Source organism: Podarcis pityusensis (genome assembly GCF_964106645.2).
Source record: "Podarcis pityusensis genome assembly, chromosome: 2".
Lineage (NCBI taxonomy): Eukaryota > Metazoa > Chordata > Lepidosauria > Squamata > Lacertidae > Podarcis > Podarcis pityusensis.
In genome coordinates, this window is record NC_138029.1 from 76,446,970 (window position 1) to 76,467,701 (window position 20,732).

The following is a 20,732-nucleotide window of genomic DNA, read 5'->3' on the forward strand; positions in this document are numbered from 1 at the left end:
TGCATTAGATTCCAAACAGTCAGGGACCCTGGAGCTTAAACCATGGTTAGGGCAGGCACCTGGCTCTGTATGCTCAAGCTTTGCAGCCCTCTTGAAACACAGAAGGGAACAGGAGTGTAAAATACTGGCCGCTGTGGTTAGACTGAAAACTCTGGATTGGTCCAACCTACTACAAAAACTGGGAGCCAGACAGACAGACCTTCTGCTCTGCCAGGTTGGCAGAACAGAGCAGGGCGGGCTGCACTTCAGGCTCCACTGCGGCCTACGTTTCTGCTCCTATCCAGACACAGCTTTAAGAACAGTTGCTCACTGCCCAGAATGGTCCTGGGTAGACCCTTGTACTTGTAGGAGTGGAGGCTTTCCCTCCATTCCAGTTCACTATGAAGAGCTTGGCCTACATTGTTTGAATAAGCTTAAGAACTCAGTTGCTTTAATAGAAGTGGGGTGCGGGCCATAGTATACCATAAGTAATAGGCTCCATAATAATGTAAATAATAGGGCTGCCATACATCCGGATGTTTCTGGGATTTCAAAGGCAGAATTGACATCCAGGGGGAATTTCTGACACACACACCCCGAATTGTCAACCGAAAAATCATGTTTTTTGGGTGTTTTTATAAAAGCTCAACAACTTTAGGGTCTTTTGGGGGGGTGACCTGGTTTTTACTTTTTGAAATATGACAACCCTAGATAATAAAGCGGTGGGTGTCAGGAGAAACCAACACTGATTTTAGTATCTGAAACTGGTCTGCAACTGTGTTTTTGTTTTCCAGAATGCCCTGTTGGATCTGGAAATGTATGCAGCGGTCGGGGGACTTGTTTGGAAGGTTCAGCACAGAACGGAACTTGCATCTGTGAGGTAAAAGCGGGGCTATTTGCAACTAGCAACGGTTGTTGCGTATTTCCTGGGGCTACGGTTGTACATCCAGTCAGGATAAACCAGAGAATGATGGTCTTCTGGGAAAAGAAGTTTGCAAGGTGAAAAACATTGCAAAGGAACAAAGCTAGGGCAACTACAAAGAAAGCAGCTTCATCTACAAAGGCCAATAGGCGAGGGCTTCAGATGGGGCAGGTAAGGGACATTTTGACAAAGAAGTAGCAGTAGCAAAGTCATATAGTTAGGGAACCAAGGGCCTCCTTAAATTTGCCAGGCTTTCTGGGTTTTTTAAGTTTTGTGTTTATTCCACTTCAATATGGCTGGTTCTCTTGAAAATAATGGCTCAGTCAGATCCTCAGAATCCCTTTAGAGCTCAGTCGCTCCACAATGTCTCTTACTGAAAATCTTGCCCCAGCCTGCCGAGATTTCCTTCCTGTTATTCAGCTAAAAAAAAACACCATTGCTTTTGGCTGAGGCAATGCCTGTATATTAACGGTGGCTTTTTTCACTGGTAAGGCATTCTTCACATTTTAAGCAGGCTTTGAAAAGGGTACTACAAAAGAGCTCAAAATGCACCTAACCAGATCTAATAGGTTGTTATATGCTATTGAGAGAAAATTTCAAATATAGTGGAAGATTCTTACGCAGAGAAAAGAATTTTTGTTGGGCAGAAGGGTTTTATTTTTAAGAGGAGGTTTCAAAGAATGGAATATCACACATTCACAATCTGTGTGTCTCTAGGTATTTATACCTCCCCCTTTAAAAAGACCACATCTATGTAACTGTAACACCGTATTTATTTCTCCATTTGGATTAAATACACCTACAGTAGGAATGAAGAACATGTGGCCCTCCAGATGTTGGTGGACTTCTATTCCAGTCACCCCTTACTGTTTGGCCCTGCTGGCTGGGGACTGATTTGACATAGAGTTCAACAACATCTGGAGGGTTATAGGTTCCCCCATCCCTGACCTTCAGACCACATATCACATTTTCTTGCATATATTATGAGCATAGAATTAGGGAAGGATCTGCTTCCTTTCATATGGTCTAGGCTATATTGATGATGCAGAAAGCTTGGATCATGACAGTTCAGTTCATGGTAAGTCATTAGAATTGGAGCAGATGATCAGTGTTGTCTTGTTTCTAACCACTGAAGCATGGCAACGTTCATTACAATGAAATAACCCCTGAAATATGTATAGTCTCTCTTAAAATTTCCTTTAAAAACAGTGATTCCATTCTACAACTTCCAGGTTTCATTACTGCATTGTATGTGCATTCTTTAAGTGAGAAAATGTCACCCTAGCACAGATACTGCTAATGAAATGAATTGTCATTTGCTGCTTCCTCATTGGCAAAGGGGGATGGTTTGCCTCATGTTTGTGGCACAGCATTTTAACAATATTTGAAAAATACTGGCTGTTAATTTAGGGATAGCAATTTCCCTCAATTTATCATTTTCCCAGTTTTGAATTCTGTTCTCCACATTTCTGCACATTTTTGTGATTAAAAAAAAATGCTTATGGTAATCCCTCAGCATTTTAGTGTGAGTTTCTCCTCATGAATATATTTTTGTATGCAGCTTTGACTTATGTACACATTTGTGCAAGAAATTTTATCTAACACAATGACTTTTTTGTTATTATCATTAATAAATTCATTTATGTGAATGCTTTCTCCTAATATCTGCATTTTTGCATTGCGAAATTTAGGTAAGTGCAGATTTTGAACAGTTCTCATATTGGTTCAGCAAGTGTGACTCTGATAGATTTGCCTTTAAATCAAATAGTTACAAAGCAATACGCAATTCATACAACCTACCTCCAGGTTAAACAAGCATTTTGTTCAGAAAATAGGGATCATTGGTTCTTGCAACCACCGATAAAAACTTTGCCACTGCTAATGTTCTAGCATTTGTCCGGTCTTCCAATAGTAACCTGACATAGTGAGCCTCTGATTTTCCCGGGAAACTTAATTGAATTTCCCCTCTACCCTAATCTTCACACACTGGCACACACGTGTATTAATTTTATAAATGCACACTTATGTTTGCAGCCCAAAGAGAAATGGCTACGAATCAACATACAGACCCTGTATATTTGGACTTCCCTTCAAATCATGGTTTTCATTTCTGTATGGCAAACTTATTCTCTGATCAGGCATACTGTCAATGTCTGCCAGCCACAATGACTATGCTCAGCCTCTGCAGCTGGAGGCAGCAATACTTCTGAATCCCAGTTGCTGGAAACCACAGGAAGGGAGAGTGCTCTTGTGACTGGGTCCTGCTTGCATGTTTCCCACAGGCATCTGGGTGGCCACTGTGAGAAGAGGATGCTAGACTAGCTGGGCCATTGGCCTGATTCAACAAGGACTTTTTATGTTCTTACTGTGAACAAAAAATTCCAGGTTGGCCGTGATGGATTTGTGCACTTCCAAAGAATGAGCTTCAATCTGAATACAAGCCCAAAATGGGTCATTTGAATCATTCCTTATTTGTATGGAAACAAAAAAATGCACTTCCTTTTATCTGTTTCTGCTTACTTCAGGAGAAATGTTACTTTCATAGATTTGCCCCCCCCCCTTTTTTTGTCTCATGTGCATCCTGTGTTTATTCTATTTATTTTCTTTAACAAAAACATTTTCATCCTGCCTTTCCATAATTGCTCAAGTCAGCCATCCATGTCATAAAAACAACACAAAGGATAAAAACTAAGAGAACCAAGCCAAACCAATGTGTAGGTCACTGGCTTCAAGTGACATGGCAGCCCCTTGGGGCTAACTTCCCTTTCATAAAATGTTTGTCAGACACAAGAAAATTATACTAATAACAGTGCCTTCTTCTCAAGAAAAACAAACTAATTGGACCAATTTTGGAATCACTAAGTGTGCAAACAGGTGATTGACAACATGTATAGATCGAATCTCTCATTCACTTTGTGTATGTGACAAGTCCAAGGTGACTTTTACATCTGGATGTCAAGCAAGGCTGTTGCAATGTAAGGGTCATGGAAGTGCCAATGTAAAAAGTTGTTCTTTTTAATTCATTTAGGAGAAGTATAGTGGCTATGCATGCCAAGACTGCCTGGATGAAACACGTTTTGGCCCTGATTGTCAATCCGGTAAGCTGCTTGACTTAAAAGTGAAATTATTTAACTGTAATGAGTGACCCATTCTCAGCTGTAGGATAACTTCTGGGGTAGGCAGAGGAGATCCATGTGGACAGGAAATGACTGCAGTATTTTTGGGTAGGATCATCTTAGTTGATTTGGGAGACAGGAACCACAAACTCAGTGAGTGTGGAAATCCCTCCTTTCTCTTCTTTGTCCTGGTAATGCCCTGGATGGGACACAAATATACTTTTAGCTATTTTCCTATGTGCAAAAGCTACTATATATATGTAATAGCTTTGGGACCCCTACCCCATATTCTCCAGACAATGTTCCTTCATCATCATTTTCTCTTGCATAGTATGTGAGTGTCAACACGGGATCTGCAACCATGGACCTTCTGGAGATGGAAGCTGTACCTGCTACGCTGGCTATACTGGCCCAAAATGTGACCAAGGTGTGTACTTTCCGCATGTCCTTTCTCACAAGATTCCTTAAAGAAAATCTCCACACAGAACAAATGTAGGGAAAATAAACACTTTATGCCATCTTTATGCTTTTGCAAATATTGTATTACATTTATTTATTTAATTATTTGAAAAATACTGTTGAATAGCTTCCAGGATTGGACTACATATATTTACATTTAATAGTGCGGATCATAATGTTGGAGTCTCACAACTGTGGTCTTAACTGGGAATTCTACACAATTGGGGTGTGTACAAAAGAACCAATTTAAGCTAAATGATTAGAATGGTAGTTCTTCTCAGTTGGGATTTTTCTTGTGTTTGTTTTCAAATAATATGTCCCAAGAATATATAATATAGTTGTGCTACACTTAGGGATGTTCAAGGATTTCATTTGGTCTGCGTTTTAAGTGAGGTGGCTTCGTTAGCATTTTATGGATTAATACTGTCGTAAATTTCATGATGCAGATTTTGTCAGTGCAAAAAAGATATCAAAATGCATACAAAAATATGCATTTTGGGATAAAATGTGTGCAAAAATAATGTGAATGTTTGTGACATATTTAAATCATAGATTGTTATGGAAATGGGTCAGTAGAGACTTGAGAATGAATGAATGAATGAATGAATGAATGAATGCATGCATGTGAAACTGACATAGACCAGAACTAGACCTCTAGCTGTATCTGGGGTGAGGTCCATAAATTATGGATCTATGTCTGGTTCTCTCTCTGGATGATGAGTATCTCGTCGAAGATTTACTTTCTCTACAATAATTCTGGACAGGCTTTGTGAGGAATGTTCACCTTTGCAAACTTGCTAAAATGGCAGGATGATGCAGGGGGCAGTTGTTTTGCCCCCTCTTTAATCATATCTAAGAAAGAATTTGCCAGAACTTGCCATTTGAAACTTAAAATGTTGGGGTGCCTGCCTGCAAGTAGACCTACTATCCACAATGAAGCACGCCTTGCTGGAGTGCTTCTTGACCAGTAATTTCTGGGCTGTTCTTGTTAAGGTGTGAGGAGTTTGTGGTTGCAGAGGAAAGGGACAAGAAAGGATTATGTTAGGCTAATTTTGGGGTGTGTTTGTTCTGCACCTGCAACTAGTTAAGCATGTGAGATGGACTCAGGACAATCTAAATACACTTCAGTTTGAAGCAAGCTTGCTCTTGGCCTCTGCCCTTGGCCAGAGCCTGGGTCAGAACACTGCAAGGAGACTGTATGTTGCCGGAAAGACCGTAGACCAGGCATAGGCAAACTCTGGCCCTCCAGATGTTTGGGACTACAATTCCCATCATCCCTAGCTAACAGGACCAGTGGTCAGGGATGATGGGCATTGTAGTCCCAAACATCTGGAGGGCCAGAGTTTGCCTATGCCTGCCGTAGACTACAACTGTATGTAGCTTCTAAGCTTTGGAACTGCATTATGCTGCCAGTAAAAGAACTCACACTACCTAGAACTGTCTGGTGTTTTTTTCTATTCCATTGGCACGCTCCTTGACTTGTGAGAACTGCAGAAACACACACACACCCCGATAACTGGGTAAGGAAGGGCAACTAAGCAGTTCCTGACATAGTCGTAGCATGTATTCAGGGCAGGAACTTATTTATGCTTGGAAATGTCACAAATGTGGCTAATGCGTCCACATTTATTGCATGACCTGGCTTGACTGTCGCGGGCATGTCCTTAGTAATCAAGTACTAACTGCCATATGAATTTATGCCTAGACAAACATCTTACAGTGTCATGTCCTGCCTATGCCATCATTTTATTTATTTATTTAGAAGAATATGTATATACCACTGTTCAGTAAAAAAATAATTATGTTATGTTATGTTTACAATTTCTTATTAAAAATACTGTACTGCTAATGTTGCACACCTAATCCCTCTCCCCCCCCCCCCCGACACTTTATAATTTCCCTTTGGCCATGGAGCCCAAACTCAGGTCCTTCACATCCCAGGCAAGAGCTGTGTATTTTTGTTTCTTGTTTTTTCATTTGGCTTTTATTGACTACTTTACCTAATAGAACTAAACTGTCTCAGGGCCCATCCCTCCCTTTTCATACTCAATAAAAATTGTGTCTGTTCTACTGATTGTGTCTATATGTAAATAGCTAGTATTCTTTTTTAAAAAAAAAACACAGCTAGAGCATGGGAAATTAAGAATGAACAAGCTGGAAAAAGATACTGAGGTGCAATCATAACATAACATCACAACACAACACAACACAACACAACACAACACAACATAACAACATAACATGCAGCTGTGGATCTTGGGCCTAGATGTGCCCTTAGATATGCTAGATACTCATGCAGACCAGAATCCTGTGAGCCTTTAGTTGTGAGTGAACACACTGAGGCTTACTTACACGTAAGTGTACCCAAGGGGCTGAAAGCCACATATTTTCCTTGGATGTCCAGTTTAAAATATCTCTGTTTGAAATATTTCAGAACTTCTCAACTGTGGAGGTGTAATCTGCGAAGCCAATTCCATTTGTGTGGTGAAGGGTGGGCAGTCGAGGTGTGAATGTCTGCCAGGGTACAAGAAAAATGGAATTTACTGTCAAGGTGAGAGGCAATGTGTGGTATTTGAGTAGCACTTTATAGTGTTCAAAGCCCTTCACATGCATTTATAGCAAATGTATACTAATTAAACCTATGACAGCTTCAACAGTATATAAGCAGTAAAATGATAATGCAGTTGAATAATAAAAAAAAAAAACAAGCCAACCACCTGTTCTGTAGGCCTACTGAAATAACAATGTCTAAACAGCTTTCAGGAAGCTGAGTATCGAATTACCTCCCCAAATTTCCCTGAGGAAAGTTCTAAAGTGTGAATGCTACTGCTGAAAAAGTCCTTCCTCCTCATTCCCACCAATCTAACTTGAGTCAAAGAAGGACCTCAGGGCAGAAACCTATTCAAAAGATCCCGAAAGAAGGGGAGCTAGTAAGAGAGAAGTGTTGCCGTACAGAATCAGGGCCCAGGCCATTTAGGGCTGTAAACTTAACAAAATCACTACGAATTGTGCTTGGAAAAATACCTTTGAAACCAATGCAGTTGTTAAAACACGAGTGCTGATGTGTTTGCTTTGGCTCATCCATGAAAATTAACCCAGTCTCCACATCTTGAACTAACTGAAGTTGAACAATTTTCTCATTTAGAGGATATCATTGTAGTCCAGTCTGGCATGTATCAAGGAATGACCAGGATAAACAGTTGCCTCAAATACTACCTGCGGATCCAGGAGCAAGGGCTGGAACAGCACTCCAAAGCAATGTACCCAATCTTTATTTAGGCTTCTGTTAGGTAACCTCCCCTTTTGGATTGAGCTTTAGCTTATTCACGCTCACTCACTCCCTCATTGACTCCAGTCACTTATTCAGAACATCTACACACTCACCCAGCCCTGTTAAAAGGAAGTAGAACTGAGTGTCATCCCAAAACAGCTAGACTGCTGCTCCCTACATTCATGTAGATGTTGAAAGGCATGGGGTCAAGTTCAGAGCTTTCTGAAGATCATTGTATAAATCCCTTGGGACCAAGGCATCAGTTTCCTAGCACTGCTGCTGAGGCCTCATAGAACCACCAGAAAGTGATGTCATTGGCCAAATCAGTGACTGCAGTGCCAAGATCTTGACCTGGTTGATATTAGCTTTGGTGAGGTACATGTTGCACAGATGAAGGAGATGCTTTCAAATTAGATCACGTCTACTGAATTTCAGCAAAAAATTTATCCAAGTACATGCTACCCCTTCCATTGGTTGACTGTGTAACTATACTGCACAGCCTTTAAGGTCTGGGGGTTAGGCATCTTTATCCAGTCTATCATTTACCCATAATATCCTTCATTTACCTTTTTTTCCAGACCAGGATCCTTGCAGCTCCTACCCATGCTCCTCGTTTGCAACTTGCAAGACTCTTGGGCCAAACAAGTATGAGTGTACTTGCAAAGCTGGGTACCTCGGAAATGGGAAGATTTGCCAACCCATAAATCCTTGTCTCACTGATAATGGAGGCTGCCCTAGAAATTCTTCCTTGTGTAGCTATATAAGACCAGGAGAGGTAAGATGATTAATTGCAGTTAGGTTTGCTAATAATGTGCAGTAATAATAATAATAATAATAATAATAATAATAATAATTTTTATTTATACCCCGCCCTCCCCAGCCAAGGCTGGGCTCAGGGCGGCTAACAAGCAATAATAAAAACAAGTTGAATGAATACAACTTAAAAACAAGATTAAAATACAACATTAAAATATTGAAACATTAAAATATTAAAATGCAGCCTCATCACAGGAGGAGAAAGGAAAAAGAAAAAAGAAAGAGGGGGAGGGAATCAAATTGGCTCCAAGCCAAAGGCCAGGCAGAACAACTCTGTCTTACAGGCCCTGTGGAAAGAAATCAGATCCTGCAGGGCCCTGGTCTCATGAGGCAGAGCGTTCCACCAGGCCGGAGCCAGTGTTGAAAAGGCCCTGGCTCTGGTTGAAGCTAATCTAACTTCCTTAGGGCCTGGGACCACAAGGGTGTTGCTATTTATGGACCTTGAGGCTCTCCGTGGGGCATACCGGGAGAGGCAGTTACGTAGGTACGAGGGTCCTAGGCCGTGAAGGGCTTTAAAGGTCAAAAGCAGCACCTTAAATCTGACCCTGTACTCCACCTGGAGCCAGTGCAGCTGGAAAAGCACTGGGTGAATATGCTCCCATGGCAGAGACCCCATACAGTCAGATATATTGGCTACCACAAGACCACACAGGTTCAGCTGTTACTGTTCTGCCCTAAAAGCAAATGACACTGTGTGCAGTTTTCTAGATAGTTTTCAAAATGCCTGTAGATGATACTTCCTAGAAATGGAAGGGATAAAACTTATAAAACCACTTGAAAGCTGAATAATTTATCAGCGGAGAATAAGTCATTGTGGATTACTTCAGTGGTCACACTCTACAGTACAGATTACTAGAGAGTCACATTCTGTACAACAAAGAGTAGTCAGCTTGCAATAAGGATCTTTTAAGTTTGCATGTTCCAAAGTTCAGAAAGTTTCCAGAGAAAGGTGGGAGTGAAACTAGACCCAGCCAAGACCATCTCTTGGCGCCATTGTTGGGAAAGCTGCAGGTAACCCACTCTATGTGTCTTTGGTGTAATTTCTTATGGTATGTTCTCAAGCATAGGTTTGTCTGCAAAAAAGAAAAAAAGGGGGGGAAGCATCATAAGCACTTGTTTGAAACACTTGCATCGACATACATGTTTATTTCATACTGAAGTGCATGTTGGTTTGGAAGTTAGTCCCACTGTGTTTAATGGGGCTTCATCCCTAGTGAGTATGTTTTCAGATGGCAGTCAGAATGGTCTTTTGAGGTTCAAAATCGTTAATCAGGACCACCAGCTGCTGCCATGTGCCCCATTACACAATGGACTATTAGCTTGTACTTTTAATAATAGTATCCCAAAGTTGAAATACGTTCACGGAATATCAGTGATATTTTATGGATGCTTTTATTGATATTGGCCACTTACCATCTTGCTGGTGAGTGGCGGTTGCGGCTCAGACGTGCAACGCCATTTTAGGATGTTCTTTCCGTCCTCTCCAGCTGCCACGAAGGCTCACGGGTTCCCGCCAAACTCATCCTTCAAACGAGCCAATCTGCAGTGGGGTGGGGCACAGCCATTTACTTAGCCTGGCGGCCCTTCCCCTCCCTTCATTAATAGTTGATTACTGCTCTTACCATTTCTTTTCAGCTAGGAGCGCTTTGCTGTGGTCTTTTGGCAGTTGCCGTATTCGGAGCCAGAAAGGAATTTCCCCTGCTCTGCAGGTTTCACCTTTCCCATAGCACTAGTCACAACTTTGACGGTTTAGGCCTTGGGCAGAATCCTAGAGTCTTCCATCCAATCGGGGTGTGGTGAAGTGGTGAATCACCCACCACTTGTTCCCTGTGATGGTGAGAACAGGCTACCCCGTTAGAAGGGTCCGAAGGGAAGTCTCTGTCCAAAGAGCCAATTGCATAGGGCTAGTTCCTTGTGAACTGCAAGGAAGAGATGCTGAAGGAGCCTTGTGCAAATGCTCCCTCAAAGATATCATGTGTTGTTGTTTAGTCGTTTAGTCATGTCCGACTCTTCATGACCCCATGGACCAGAGCACGCCGGGCACTTCTGTCTTCCACTGCCTCCCGCAGTTTGGTCAAACTCATGCTGGTAGCTTCGAGAACACTGTCCAGCCATCTCATCCTCTGTCGTCCCCTTCTCCTTGTGCCCTCCATCTTTCCCAACATCAGGGTCTTTTCCAGGGAGTCTTCTCTTCTCATGAGGTGGCCAAAGTATTGGAGCCTCAGTTTCAGGATCTGTCCTTCCGGTGAGACCCTGGGCTGATTTCCTTAAGAATGGATACGTTTGATCTTCTTGCAGTCCATGGGACTCTCAAGAGTCTCCTCCAGCACCATAATTCAAAAGCATCAATTCTTCGGCGATCAGCCTTCTTTATTGTCCAGCTTTCACTTCCATACATCACTACTGGCAAAACCATAGCTTTTACTATATGGACCTTTGTTGGCAAGGTGATGTCTCTACTTTTTAAGATGCTGTCTAGGTTTGTCATTGCTTTTCTCCCAAGAAGCAGGCGTCTTTTAATTTCATGGCTGCTGTCACCATCTGCAGTGATCATGGAGCCCAAGAAAGTAAAATCTCTCACTGTCTCCATTTCTTCCCCTTCTATTTGCCAGGAGGTGATGGGACCAGTGGCCATGATCTTCTTTTTTTGATGTTGAGCTTCAGACCATATTTTGAGCTCTCCTCTTTCACCCTCAATAAAAGGTTCCTTAATTCCTCCTCACTTTCTGCCATCAAGGTTGTGTCATCTGCATATCTGAGGTTGTTGATATTTCTTCCGGCAATCTTAGTTCCGGCTAGGGATTCATCCAGCCCAACAAAATTGCTCCTCTGGTGTCTCTTTCTTTAGGCACGTTGTTTGTGTAAGCCAGGATTCATCAGGCATGGTGATAAAGATTGCTTCAGCACACTTTCATGTCAGCCGCATAACTGTGACAGATCTGCGAAGTGTGAGATTGACCCAGATGCTTCAATAAGGTAAGCTTTTCAGGAACACATTATGAAGGTTGAGGTGGGGAAAACTGTTCTGTAGCTATGGTGTTCCTTTGCTCAATTTTAACTGCTGGAGAAAAGGCATGCATATAGGATAAAAGGAAGAATAGAGGTTAAAGGCTAATGATCAGGAGGGGAGGAAGGTGGGGGAAAGTTTTCCCAAAAGGTTCTGCAGGTTCAAAACCACTCCCACCAATAACAATAACTCACAGAAATCAACAATACAAGGACAATGCAATAAGAACAAAGAAAAGCAACCATTATCTAAAGAGTCTTGAAAAATTCCAGAATAAAAGGAATAAAGGCAAAAGGAACAAAGTAACTACAGTTTTGCTAATGTGCTGTGTGATTTATAAGCAAGCAAGAAGCAACAAAAGAACATTAATGTGAATTGAACCCTAGGATTATCTTGATTTTACTGCAGCTTTTAATTGACACTGGCTATATTTATTGCTTCTGTTATCATATTATTGTTGCTTAGTAAGTTAAACGATGTCACAAGCTACTGTGAACATTTAAAGATTGATAAGCAATGTTTAATTTAACTATTTCTGTTAAGTGTTGAATGCTACCCCTATCTCTGAGCCATGTGAAATTCCAGGGGTTCCTGCTGCTTACCCAGCGTTCAGCTTTCTCAGAATGAGGGACAGTGGAGACGGTAGTGTCTTTAGGATATTTGGTTTATTTAAACATTTATGCAATCTGAGCCTGAGATGGAGGAGTTCTCCAACATTCACACTCAAAGGGGGTCTTGCCTCTCCCATGGCCATGGTCTTGGATTCAAGTAGAAATCAAACATGGCTCTGACCTTCTGCCTTCCTAGCCTGCTGCCTTGCTTCCAGCTTCTACGTAACATAAAACTGTACTCTGAACTCTGGCCTTTGTCCTTCTCACCCACAACTAGGTGGGGGGGGGGTACCCATTTGTAATTTGGCACAGAACCACTTAAAGACCCAAACTTAGGCCTGGCTAGTCCAGCAATTTAAACCTTGCTGGATCCAGGAATTGGAAGGGACTCAGGCATACAGCTTAATCCCCTCCCCCAACTCACAACACTATTAAAATGTCCATTGTCCGTCCCATGGTGCATGTGGCTCCGGCATTGCTATAAATCTGTGTGACTTAGTTACAACCAGGCTTGGTAACTGAGCAGCTTACAGGGGTGGGGGGGACCATTCTCATTCTTCTCTTATATTGATCAGATGTACCTGCAAAGATGGAGAAATTGGAGATGGCAGGAGGTGTTACAAAACCTTCCTGGAGGAGATCTCTTCTCTGAATGTGGTAGGGAGAAACGCCAGGGCAATGAGCAATGCAATCAAAATGTTTGGTAAGTTTCTTCAGTGTTTGTTTGATTATGCATCTGGAAGTATTTTAATTATGTATTTCAGAACATAATTAAAATATTTTTTGGTGGCCATTTCAGGTTCATTTCACCAAACAGGTCCTGTCAGCAGCAATGATGGGGAACCAAGACAGTTATGTGGGTGACTCTTGGGTAGATGGGCCAAATTATGATCAACTGCTATTATCAGAGTTATTATTTATCTTATTTACAATATTATATTTTAATTATTTATAATAAGCATTATAGTATTATAATATTTGTTGATTATGTTACCGCTTTACAGATTTATTTTTTATTATGTATGCAGCTGTAGGTGCTTTAGACAGAGAAGTGGGGTAGAAATGTATAAAATAAGCTCAAATAAAGAAAATTTAAACTGAGGAAATGGCACAGGTGAAAACATTCTCCATTGTTCTTCAGGGTAGTGATGGGGGCGGCTGCTTTTAAGAAAACAAAAAGGAATGTGAGGCAATCTATAATGAGATCTCTCTTTAGTACTAAAAAAAGTGAAAGTTGTTCACCTCTGCCTGAAGATACAGTTTAGCATAAATATTCTGCCAAATCTATTCAGGTCTGTCACAATCTATTATACTAATTGTTTTTCTTGGGGGGGGGGGTTGTCTTTTACAGAGATGGGTTGTTTGTTTCTCCTGGAAAACCATGGGCCTTTAACTGTGCTTGTGCCAACCAATCTTTACTATGACAGAATGGAGTTAAATGTAAGCGCTGGTGTCTGTTGGTAAATATTGCTACTTCTGAAATTGGTCTTTACGGAAAAGGGGGACGGTCATCCACACTTTTTCCTTGTTTTGGTTCAGGCCAATATCATGCCTAACCCAGCAGTCTGTTCTCAGAGTGGCCAGCCAGAGGCCCATGGGAAGCCTGAAAGCTGCACCCATGGGCAAAGCACTCTCCCCGCTTGGGATGCCAGTAACTGGTGTCCAGAGGTGTTCTGCCACTGACAGTGGAGGCAAAACATAGCCATCATGGCGAGTAGCCACTGAGAGCCTTATCCTCCATGAACTCATCTAATCCTGTTTTAAAGCCATGCAAGTTGTTGGGCCATGTGAAGAAGTACTTTATTTTTTCTGTCCTGGATTGTCCAACATTCAGCTTCTTTGGATGCCCCCAAGTTCCAATACTATGGGAGAGGTTTCTCCAAACCATGCATAATCTTCAACACTTTTATCAGGTCTCCTGTTACTCACCTTTCTTTTAAACTTAAAAAGGCCCTTTCCTCGTAGGGGACTTGCTCAACTCCCTCAATCATTTTAGATGCCTTTTTCTGAACCTTTTCCAACCTTACAAATCCTTTTTGCCTTGTGAAGACTAGAATTCTACACAGTATTCCAAGTGCGGTCACACCATAGATTTGTTTAAGCGCGTTATGGTATTGGTGATTTTATTTTCAATCTTGTCCTTAAGGTCCTCCAGCCCTCAGTGACATCTTCATCAACCTACTAACCCCAAGTTTGTGTTCCTAGTTGGACACTGCCAGTTCAGACAGTTAATTGAATTTGCCATTTCACTTCTCATTTGCTTTGTTTGTAGAGATTCTTTTGGAGCTCCTCACAATCTCTTTTTGCTTCAACCACCCTGAACAATTTGGTATCATCAGCAAACTTGGCTACTTTACTATATATCATCAAGTTGAAAAGCACAGCCCTCAGTGCTAGTCCTTTGAGGACTCTCATTTTTACCACCCTTCATCAGGAGCACTACCTATTTATTCCAACTCTGCTTCCGGTTTCTAAACCACTTAACTGATCCACAAGAGGACATCTCCTTTTACAGTCCATGACAATTTCACGCGAGGGTTCCATTTCTTGCCCAACCACCACCATGCCCTGGTGGAGCGCGTGTAAGTTTGCCCCGCCCTGTTATACCTGCCACCGTTATGCCCTGTTCATGATGTGTTGTTGAGTGACATTTTTGCTCACTTCTGGGTTCGGTGTGTGCACAATTGTTTGTCTTTTGTACGCACGTTTATTGGTCTTTACCTGTATTCCACTACTGCTAAGCTTACTCAAAAGACTTTGGTGAGGGACTTTACCTAAAGCTTTTTCAAATTCTAAATACAACCCATTCAACAAACATACCCAGTGATATTAAAAGTTCCTCCTTCTACATTTGGCTTGTTTGTTTGCTTTTTGCCATCCTGAAGGGGAATAAAATTATGGTGAATATAGCCTTTTTTAGCTACTTAAAACATAAAAATTAATCATTCCTTCTTATTTGTTTTTTAACCCTCCAAGCCCAGAAATGTAAATGGATATTAGGGCAAATAAGAGAGGCTGTTCAAGAGGTGATAAAAATACCCCCTCCCTCATCAGACAGCAATAAAATGTGCTGAATCTGCAAAGAGGAAGATAGAGCCCTTAAAATCCTCAGCACCTCAGTAGAACTCTGCCCACATTAGTAGTGATGCTGCAATTAGGAACATATGAAGAGTCTGCTAGATCAGACTCTAGTCCAGCAACCTGGTCTCTCCTCTTGGTCTCTTGCAGTGAAAACTAAAAGTAATTTTTGGGCTGCAACCCTAATCCCACTTATCTGGGAGTAAATTCCATTGAACTCAGTGGGACCTCTGAGTAGACGTTAGGATTGTACTGTGAATTAGTCAGTCAAATGTTTATTATTTGTAGCCAATAAGTATTACAATATAAATCTCAAGAAAACAGGACAATCTAAGAGTAAGTTAAAACCTGTCATGTCAATTTTCAAAACTCCAAATTATCAGAACTTAAAACTGCAACATTCCCCAAATCATTTTGATTGAAGAAAAGAAGTCAACGCTTGGCAGTCAACGCTGTTTTGGTCCAAACAAAACACTTTTTGTACTGTGGAATTGGAAATGCTATTATAAAAAACAGCATGAGTAAACATAAACAGTTCTGGTTTTTTATATCCTATTTTGTCTCCTCAAAGGAAACCCTTGCAAATAATTTATGCAAACTGCACATAATCCCTGGGCAGCATTTACTGGATCATACCGAAAAGGACCTGTGGACATTAGCTGGTCCGAAAGTGACATTCTCCAGTCAGGTAAAATAAGATAATGGGAAGGTTATTTCTAATCCTGGTTTGAAATTCTAAAAACTGGACTGCAGGTCTATCCTGACATTGCTTCATTCCACCCCCCCTCCTCCCAGTTATTTCTGTCATGCTTTAAGTCTTACACTCTGTTTTAAATGCCTTCAGATGCATTCCTCTGGAATTGTCCAAGTGTAGCTTCCTATTTTGCTCAGTATATTTGCAACTTCTCATGGGTTTAGTGCAAAGTATTTTATTGCCTTGGCTTTTGGATTGTTTTCAGATGCAGTATTTTCCCCTGTGTAAATCAACAATTCCTGGATGTTCTTTTTGCTTTTCTTCAGTCTTTCCATCTGTGGCTGGCACAAGGCATTGAGATGCCTGAGGCAGGCAGGCCTTCTTCCCCCCTACTTCTTCTTGGGCTGCAAAAAGACTCATGGGAATAGGGATGGTTTGTGTGCAAAGGGAGAGTTGCGGAAAAGGAAGGAGGAAGAGGGAGGGGAAAGGGAGAAACTGGGGGCTGGAAATGAAACATTTCAAAAAAAGGAGGGAGTAGGATGCATGAGAATGAGGGTAAAGAGGAGAATGCAAAAGGGGCTGCAGAATAGGAGGGGATGGTGGCTTCATAATTGGGCAGAAGGTGGAAAAGGTGCATAGTAGTTGCAATGTGTGGGGAGAGGAAGATGCAGGAGGTTTCCAAGGGCTGGTCTCTATACAAGGGGAGTTGCACAAAAGGGAGCTGCATGGACGTGTGGGTAACGGTGAAAATGGGTGGAAAGTTGTGCAGCAGAAACAAAGAGAGAAGTGGTTTCAGAAATGGGGTTGGGAAGGTGAAGCTCCAGAGTTGGGGGAGTGGCGAGTGGAATGAGCAGGGTTGCAGCCGTGTGTGTGTGTGTGTGTGTGTGTGTGTGTGTGTGTCTGCCTATATAGCAATAAACTTTTTTCCCCCCTGAGCTTGCATTCAGTCTTGCACTGTCCTGAAATGTAAGGAACAAATCAGTCCTGCCTGTCAATAAAGTACAGATATCCGAATCTATTAGCTGAATTCATACTGTATTGAAATGTTCACCATAGAATGATCCTGTATTACTTTCCCAGGGGTCACCCACAAAGAACTACAGGTACTCAGATGAACCAGCACAACGATATTTTATTAGAGAACAAAACGTGCCAGCTGCTAATGGGATCATACATATCGTCAGCATGTTAAGGAAAAACCCCCTCTTGGACAACCTTAGCAATTCTCAGGCATGTTAAATGCTTCTTTTCCTAATAGAAAGGGCAGGAGGGTAAGATATGAGAACTCTGAGTAAATATTCTTGGGATTGTGTTGATAGCAGTGGGCACTGGTGGAGGAAGAGGAGCGAGGTGGGAGCGCACCACACCCGGCAGCATGATCCTGGTGGGGTGCCATTGCAGCTGTTCCCCCACCCACACTGGGTGCCACGCCCCCACAGGCATCATGCGACGCCCCCCGGACGCGTGTCACACCCCTGCGGGTGGCATGCCACGCCCCCGGAACATGCGCCAGGCCCGCCCCACCTGCTCTCCGCCCCCCGGTGCCTGAGCATGAAGCCGCCACTGGCAGTGGGTGAAGTTTGGAGTACTACTGTACAAAATAACATTTGTCCTAGCAATGAGTGAAAGGGGGAGGTAAATGCTATTATCTGTTAGCTTGTGCATATTTTCATAGCATGTTGTCTGTTTCTCTGTCTCATTCTGCCATCTCTCTCTCTCTCTCTCTTTTTGCAGAAAACAATTGGAGAAATTCTTGTTTCAATGGAGATTGCCAGCCGATTTGAAACCATATTGGAAGTAAGACACTTCCCACCCAGGACTTGAAGTTGACCTGGGCACATGTTTGTTTCGACAGTGCATCTTTTGTTTTTCATATATTTTATATATGAGTGGCATTAGGGTGCTAGTGAAGTGTGAATGTGCCGGACACTGTAGAACATATTATTTTCTACTATCCATTGTACAACCAGTTACGCAAATGTGTGCTATCCCCATTTTTGGGTAGTCTAGCATCAAGTCAGGGACATGGGTGGCGCTGTGGTCTGAACCACAGAGCCTAGGGCTTGCCGATCAGAATGTTGGCGGTTCAAATGCCTGCGACAGGGTGAGCTCCCGTTGCTCGGTCCCTGCTCCCGCCGACCTAGCAGTTCGAAAGCACGTCAAAGTGCACGTAGATAAATAGGTATCGCTCTGGTGGGAAGGTAAACAGCATTTCCGTGTGCTGCTCTGGTTCGCCAGAAGCGGCTTAGTCATGCTGGCCACATGACCCGGAAGCTGTATGCTGGCTCCCTCGACCAGTAAAGCGAGATGAGCACCGTAACCCCAGAGTCGTCTGCGACTGGACCTAACGGTCAAGGGTCCCTTTACCTTTACCTTTAACATCACGGCACAATGAAAATATCAGATTCTATCTGTTTGACATTAACCCAGAAGTAACTGCAAGGGTGGCTGAGTTTTTTCAGTAGTATCTCGTAGAGTGGTGAATGGTACTATTTAGCGGTAAGAAACTCCAATGAAAATCCTCATTATTACATATTTTACATGACTTTTTGTTTATATTTTAATTTTTTAAATATGGATGTTTTATGATGGCCTATATTTCTAATGCCTAATAAAGGTTTGGGGAAGTAAGTAAGTAAGCTAGAGAAGTCAACTGAGAGGCTCAAGGCTGGAGTTTATTTTCCATTAAGAAAACAAAAATGCAGAGGGAGCTTTAGGGGGAAACGGAAGTCACAAGAAGAAAAAGGGCTAGTCGCAATTAGAATTATTAATGCAAAAGATAAACAAAACAAGCATTTTGATTAAATCTTTGTTGTGGAAAATGAAAGCCCTAGAATAATCCCACTCTCTTAAATCAGGGGTAGCCATCACAGTGCTTTCCAGATGTTGGAATTCAACTGCTAGCATTGCTGGCCATTGGCCATGCTGGCTGGGGCTGCTGGGAGTTAGAGGACAACAGCTTCTGGAGGGCACCACATACAGCAGCTATCCCTGACCCTAGGAGCTTTCCCTTCTAGGAAAAGGTTGCCTATTGAAAAATAAATAAAATACAGGAGCAATGTGATAGCTCTTCTCTGCCTTCTTACAAGACATTGAATGCAAAGCTTGAAAATCCAACCAACATTTAGATTGCATTCATGAAAAGAAAAATATTTTCATTTCCAAAATGAATTGTTTTTTTATCCTTTATGGCTGTTAATGTAGGGAAATTCTCCAAAATGACAAATCTGTGAATTTAAAATATATATATTTTATCCCACAGATTATATATTATGTATTTTTAATTATACTGTGAGGTTGATTTTAGATCTTGCTTTCTCTCAACTGGAGTTTTCCCACACACATTGCAGTTGTTTTTATTACTTATAAATATATATATATATTGCATTTTAGCTTTGTGAGCCATCTAGATAATATGCCAATATGTAGCCAACATAAAAATAAAAAATATTGTTGTTGGTTTGCACCTGGTTTACGCCTGGTTATGATACAGGCGCATATAAAAAAATAAACAGGTATCAGATGATAATAACACCTCTTGAATTACTCATCCCTGTCCAGTGATTTTCATTGCAACCTGGAGAGAGATATCTTAATGCTATCCTATTCCTCCTTATGATCGCTCTTGAAATAGTTCCAGAAGAGTTTCTTCTCTTTAGAGGGCCAGTTGTTTATAAAACCTATTAACTGTTTTTCTTGACCCCCCCCCCCATACATTGGGCCTGATCCTGTTCTAGTTAACCACACCAAGTCATATTAAAATAAATAAGCCTTTAAGTTAGTTACAAAGAATTCAGTAGGACTTAAGTGATACAGTGGTGCCTCGCAAGACGAAATTAATTCGTTCCGCGAGTTTTGTCGTCTTGCGATTTTTTTCATCTTGCGAAGCACGGAGTCGGGAAAGTTTTGGAAAAGCTGCAAAAATCACCAAAGTCTTTAAAAACCTCAAAAAAGGCTACCACACCGCGTTCTATGAGTTGGTCCTCGAAGTCAAGTCGCAACTGTATTAACGGTGTTAAGAAAAAGGAAACAAACTTGCAAGATGTTTCCGTCTTGCGAAGCAAGCCCATAGGGAAAATCGTCTTGCGAAGCAGCTCAAAAAACAAAAAACCCTTTCGTCTAGCGAGTTTTTTGTCTTGCGAGGCATTCGTCTTGCGAGGTACCACTGTACTTGAACTTTACTTGGATTAGGACCAATATATAAAATTTGAGCTGCGTGTGTATTTTAGCACCAAATGCAGAGGGAAAACCATCTTCACCAGTCGTTAGCTTCTATGATTCAGTGGTTCCTGGAAATGTACACTCAATAGAGTCTATATTTTTAAGCCATGATTGTTTTAGACTAGACTGATATATTGTGGTGGTGCTTAATATTTCTGCAGAACTGTGGTCTGCCTTCATTTCTGGATGGCCCAGGACCCTTCACTGTGTTTGTACCAAGCAATGAAGCAGTGGACAAATTAAGAGATGGAAGGCTAATTTATCTCTTCACGGAGGTGAGGCCATCTTCACTAATTATGTGAGGGGGGGGAGGTGCTGCAGCTTTAGAACTATTCTAAGGATATTTCCATCACCTCGTGGAGATCCATGTGGTTCTGCTTTAACCAGTATTAGATGCTTCAGAGGAAATGGGAGTGTCATCACATCAGGTATCTTGTGACTGGTTTTTGTGTGAGAGAGACTGGTTTCATCTCAAGAGAAGGGACTTCCTTATAGGAATCGGTAGGCAAATTCCACAAACAAGATGTTCCAGTGAATCATGGTTTTGCAGAAAGGGGA

General features: G+C 41.8%; 1 protein-coding gene and 1 long non-coding RNA gene across 2 annotated transcripts in view; one reads left to right on the top strand and one right to left on the bottom strand.

Annotated features, from left to right (window-relative positions):
* Window positions 1–20,732, top strand: part of STAB1 (stabilin 1) — a 93,952-nt gene that overhangs the window by 3,498 nt on the left and 69,722 nt on the right. Inside the window, exons 4-15 of the mRNA XM_080995349.1 lie at window positions 774–859; window positions 3,930–3,999; window positions 4,349–4,444; window positions 6,911–7,027; window positions 8,326–8,522; window positions 11,412–11,539; window positions 12,757–12,884; window positions 13,533–13,621; window positions 15,831–15,947; window positions 17,034–17,183; window positions 17,688–17,750; window positions 20,336–20,449. Of these exons, the coding sequence (XP_080851475.1) occupies window positions 774–859; window positions 3,930–3,999; window positions 4,349–4,444; window positions 6,911–7,027; window positions 8,326–8,522; window positions 11,412–11,539; window positions 12,757–12,884; window positions 13,533–13,621; window positions 15,831–15,947; window positions 17,034–17,183; window positions 17,688–17,750; window positions 20,336–20,449 (1,355 nt within the window). The remainder of the gene's footprint in view (window positions 1–773; window positions 860–3,929; window positions 4,000–4,348; window positions 4,445–6,910; window positions 7,028–8,325; window positions 8,523–11,411; window positions 11,540–12,756; window positions 12,885–13,532; window positions 13,622–15,830; window positions 15,948–17,033; window positions 17,184–17,687; window positions 17,751–20,335; window positions 20,450–20,732) is intronic.
* LOC308471424 lies at window positions 9,218–10,259 on the bottom strand. The gene is made up of 3 exons (XR_013982955.1): window positions 10,186–10,259; window positions 9,977–10,103; window positions 9,218–9,636 (listed from the first exon to the last, which is right to left on the bottom strand). It is a non-coding gene; the product is annotated as an uncharacterized lncRNA (long non-coding RNA).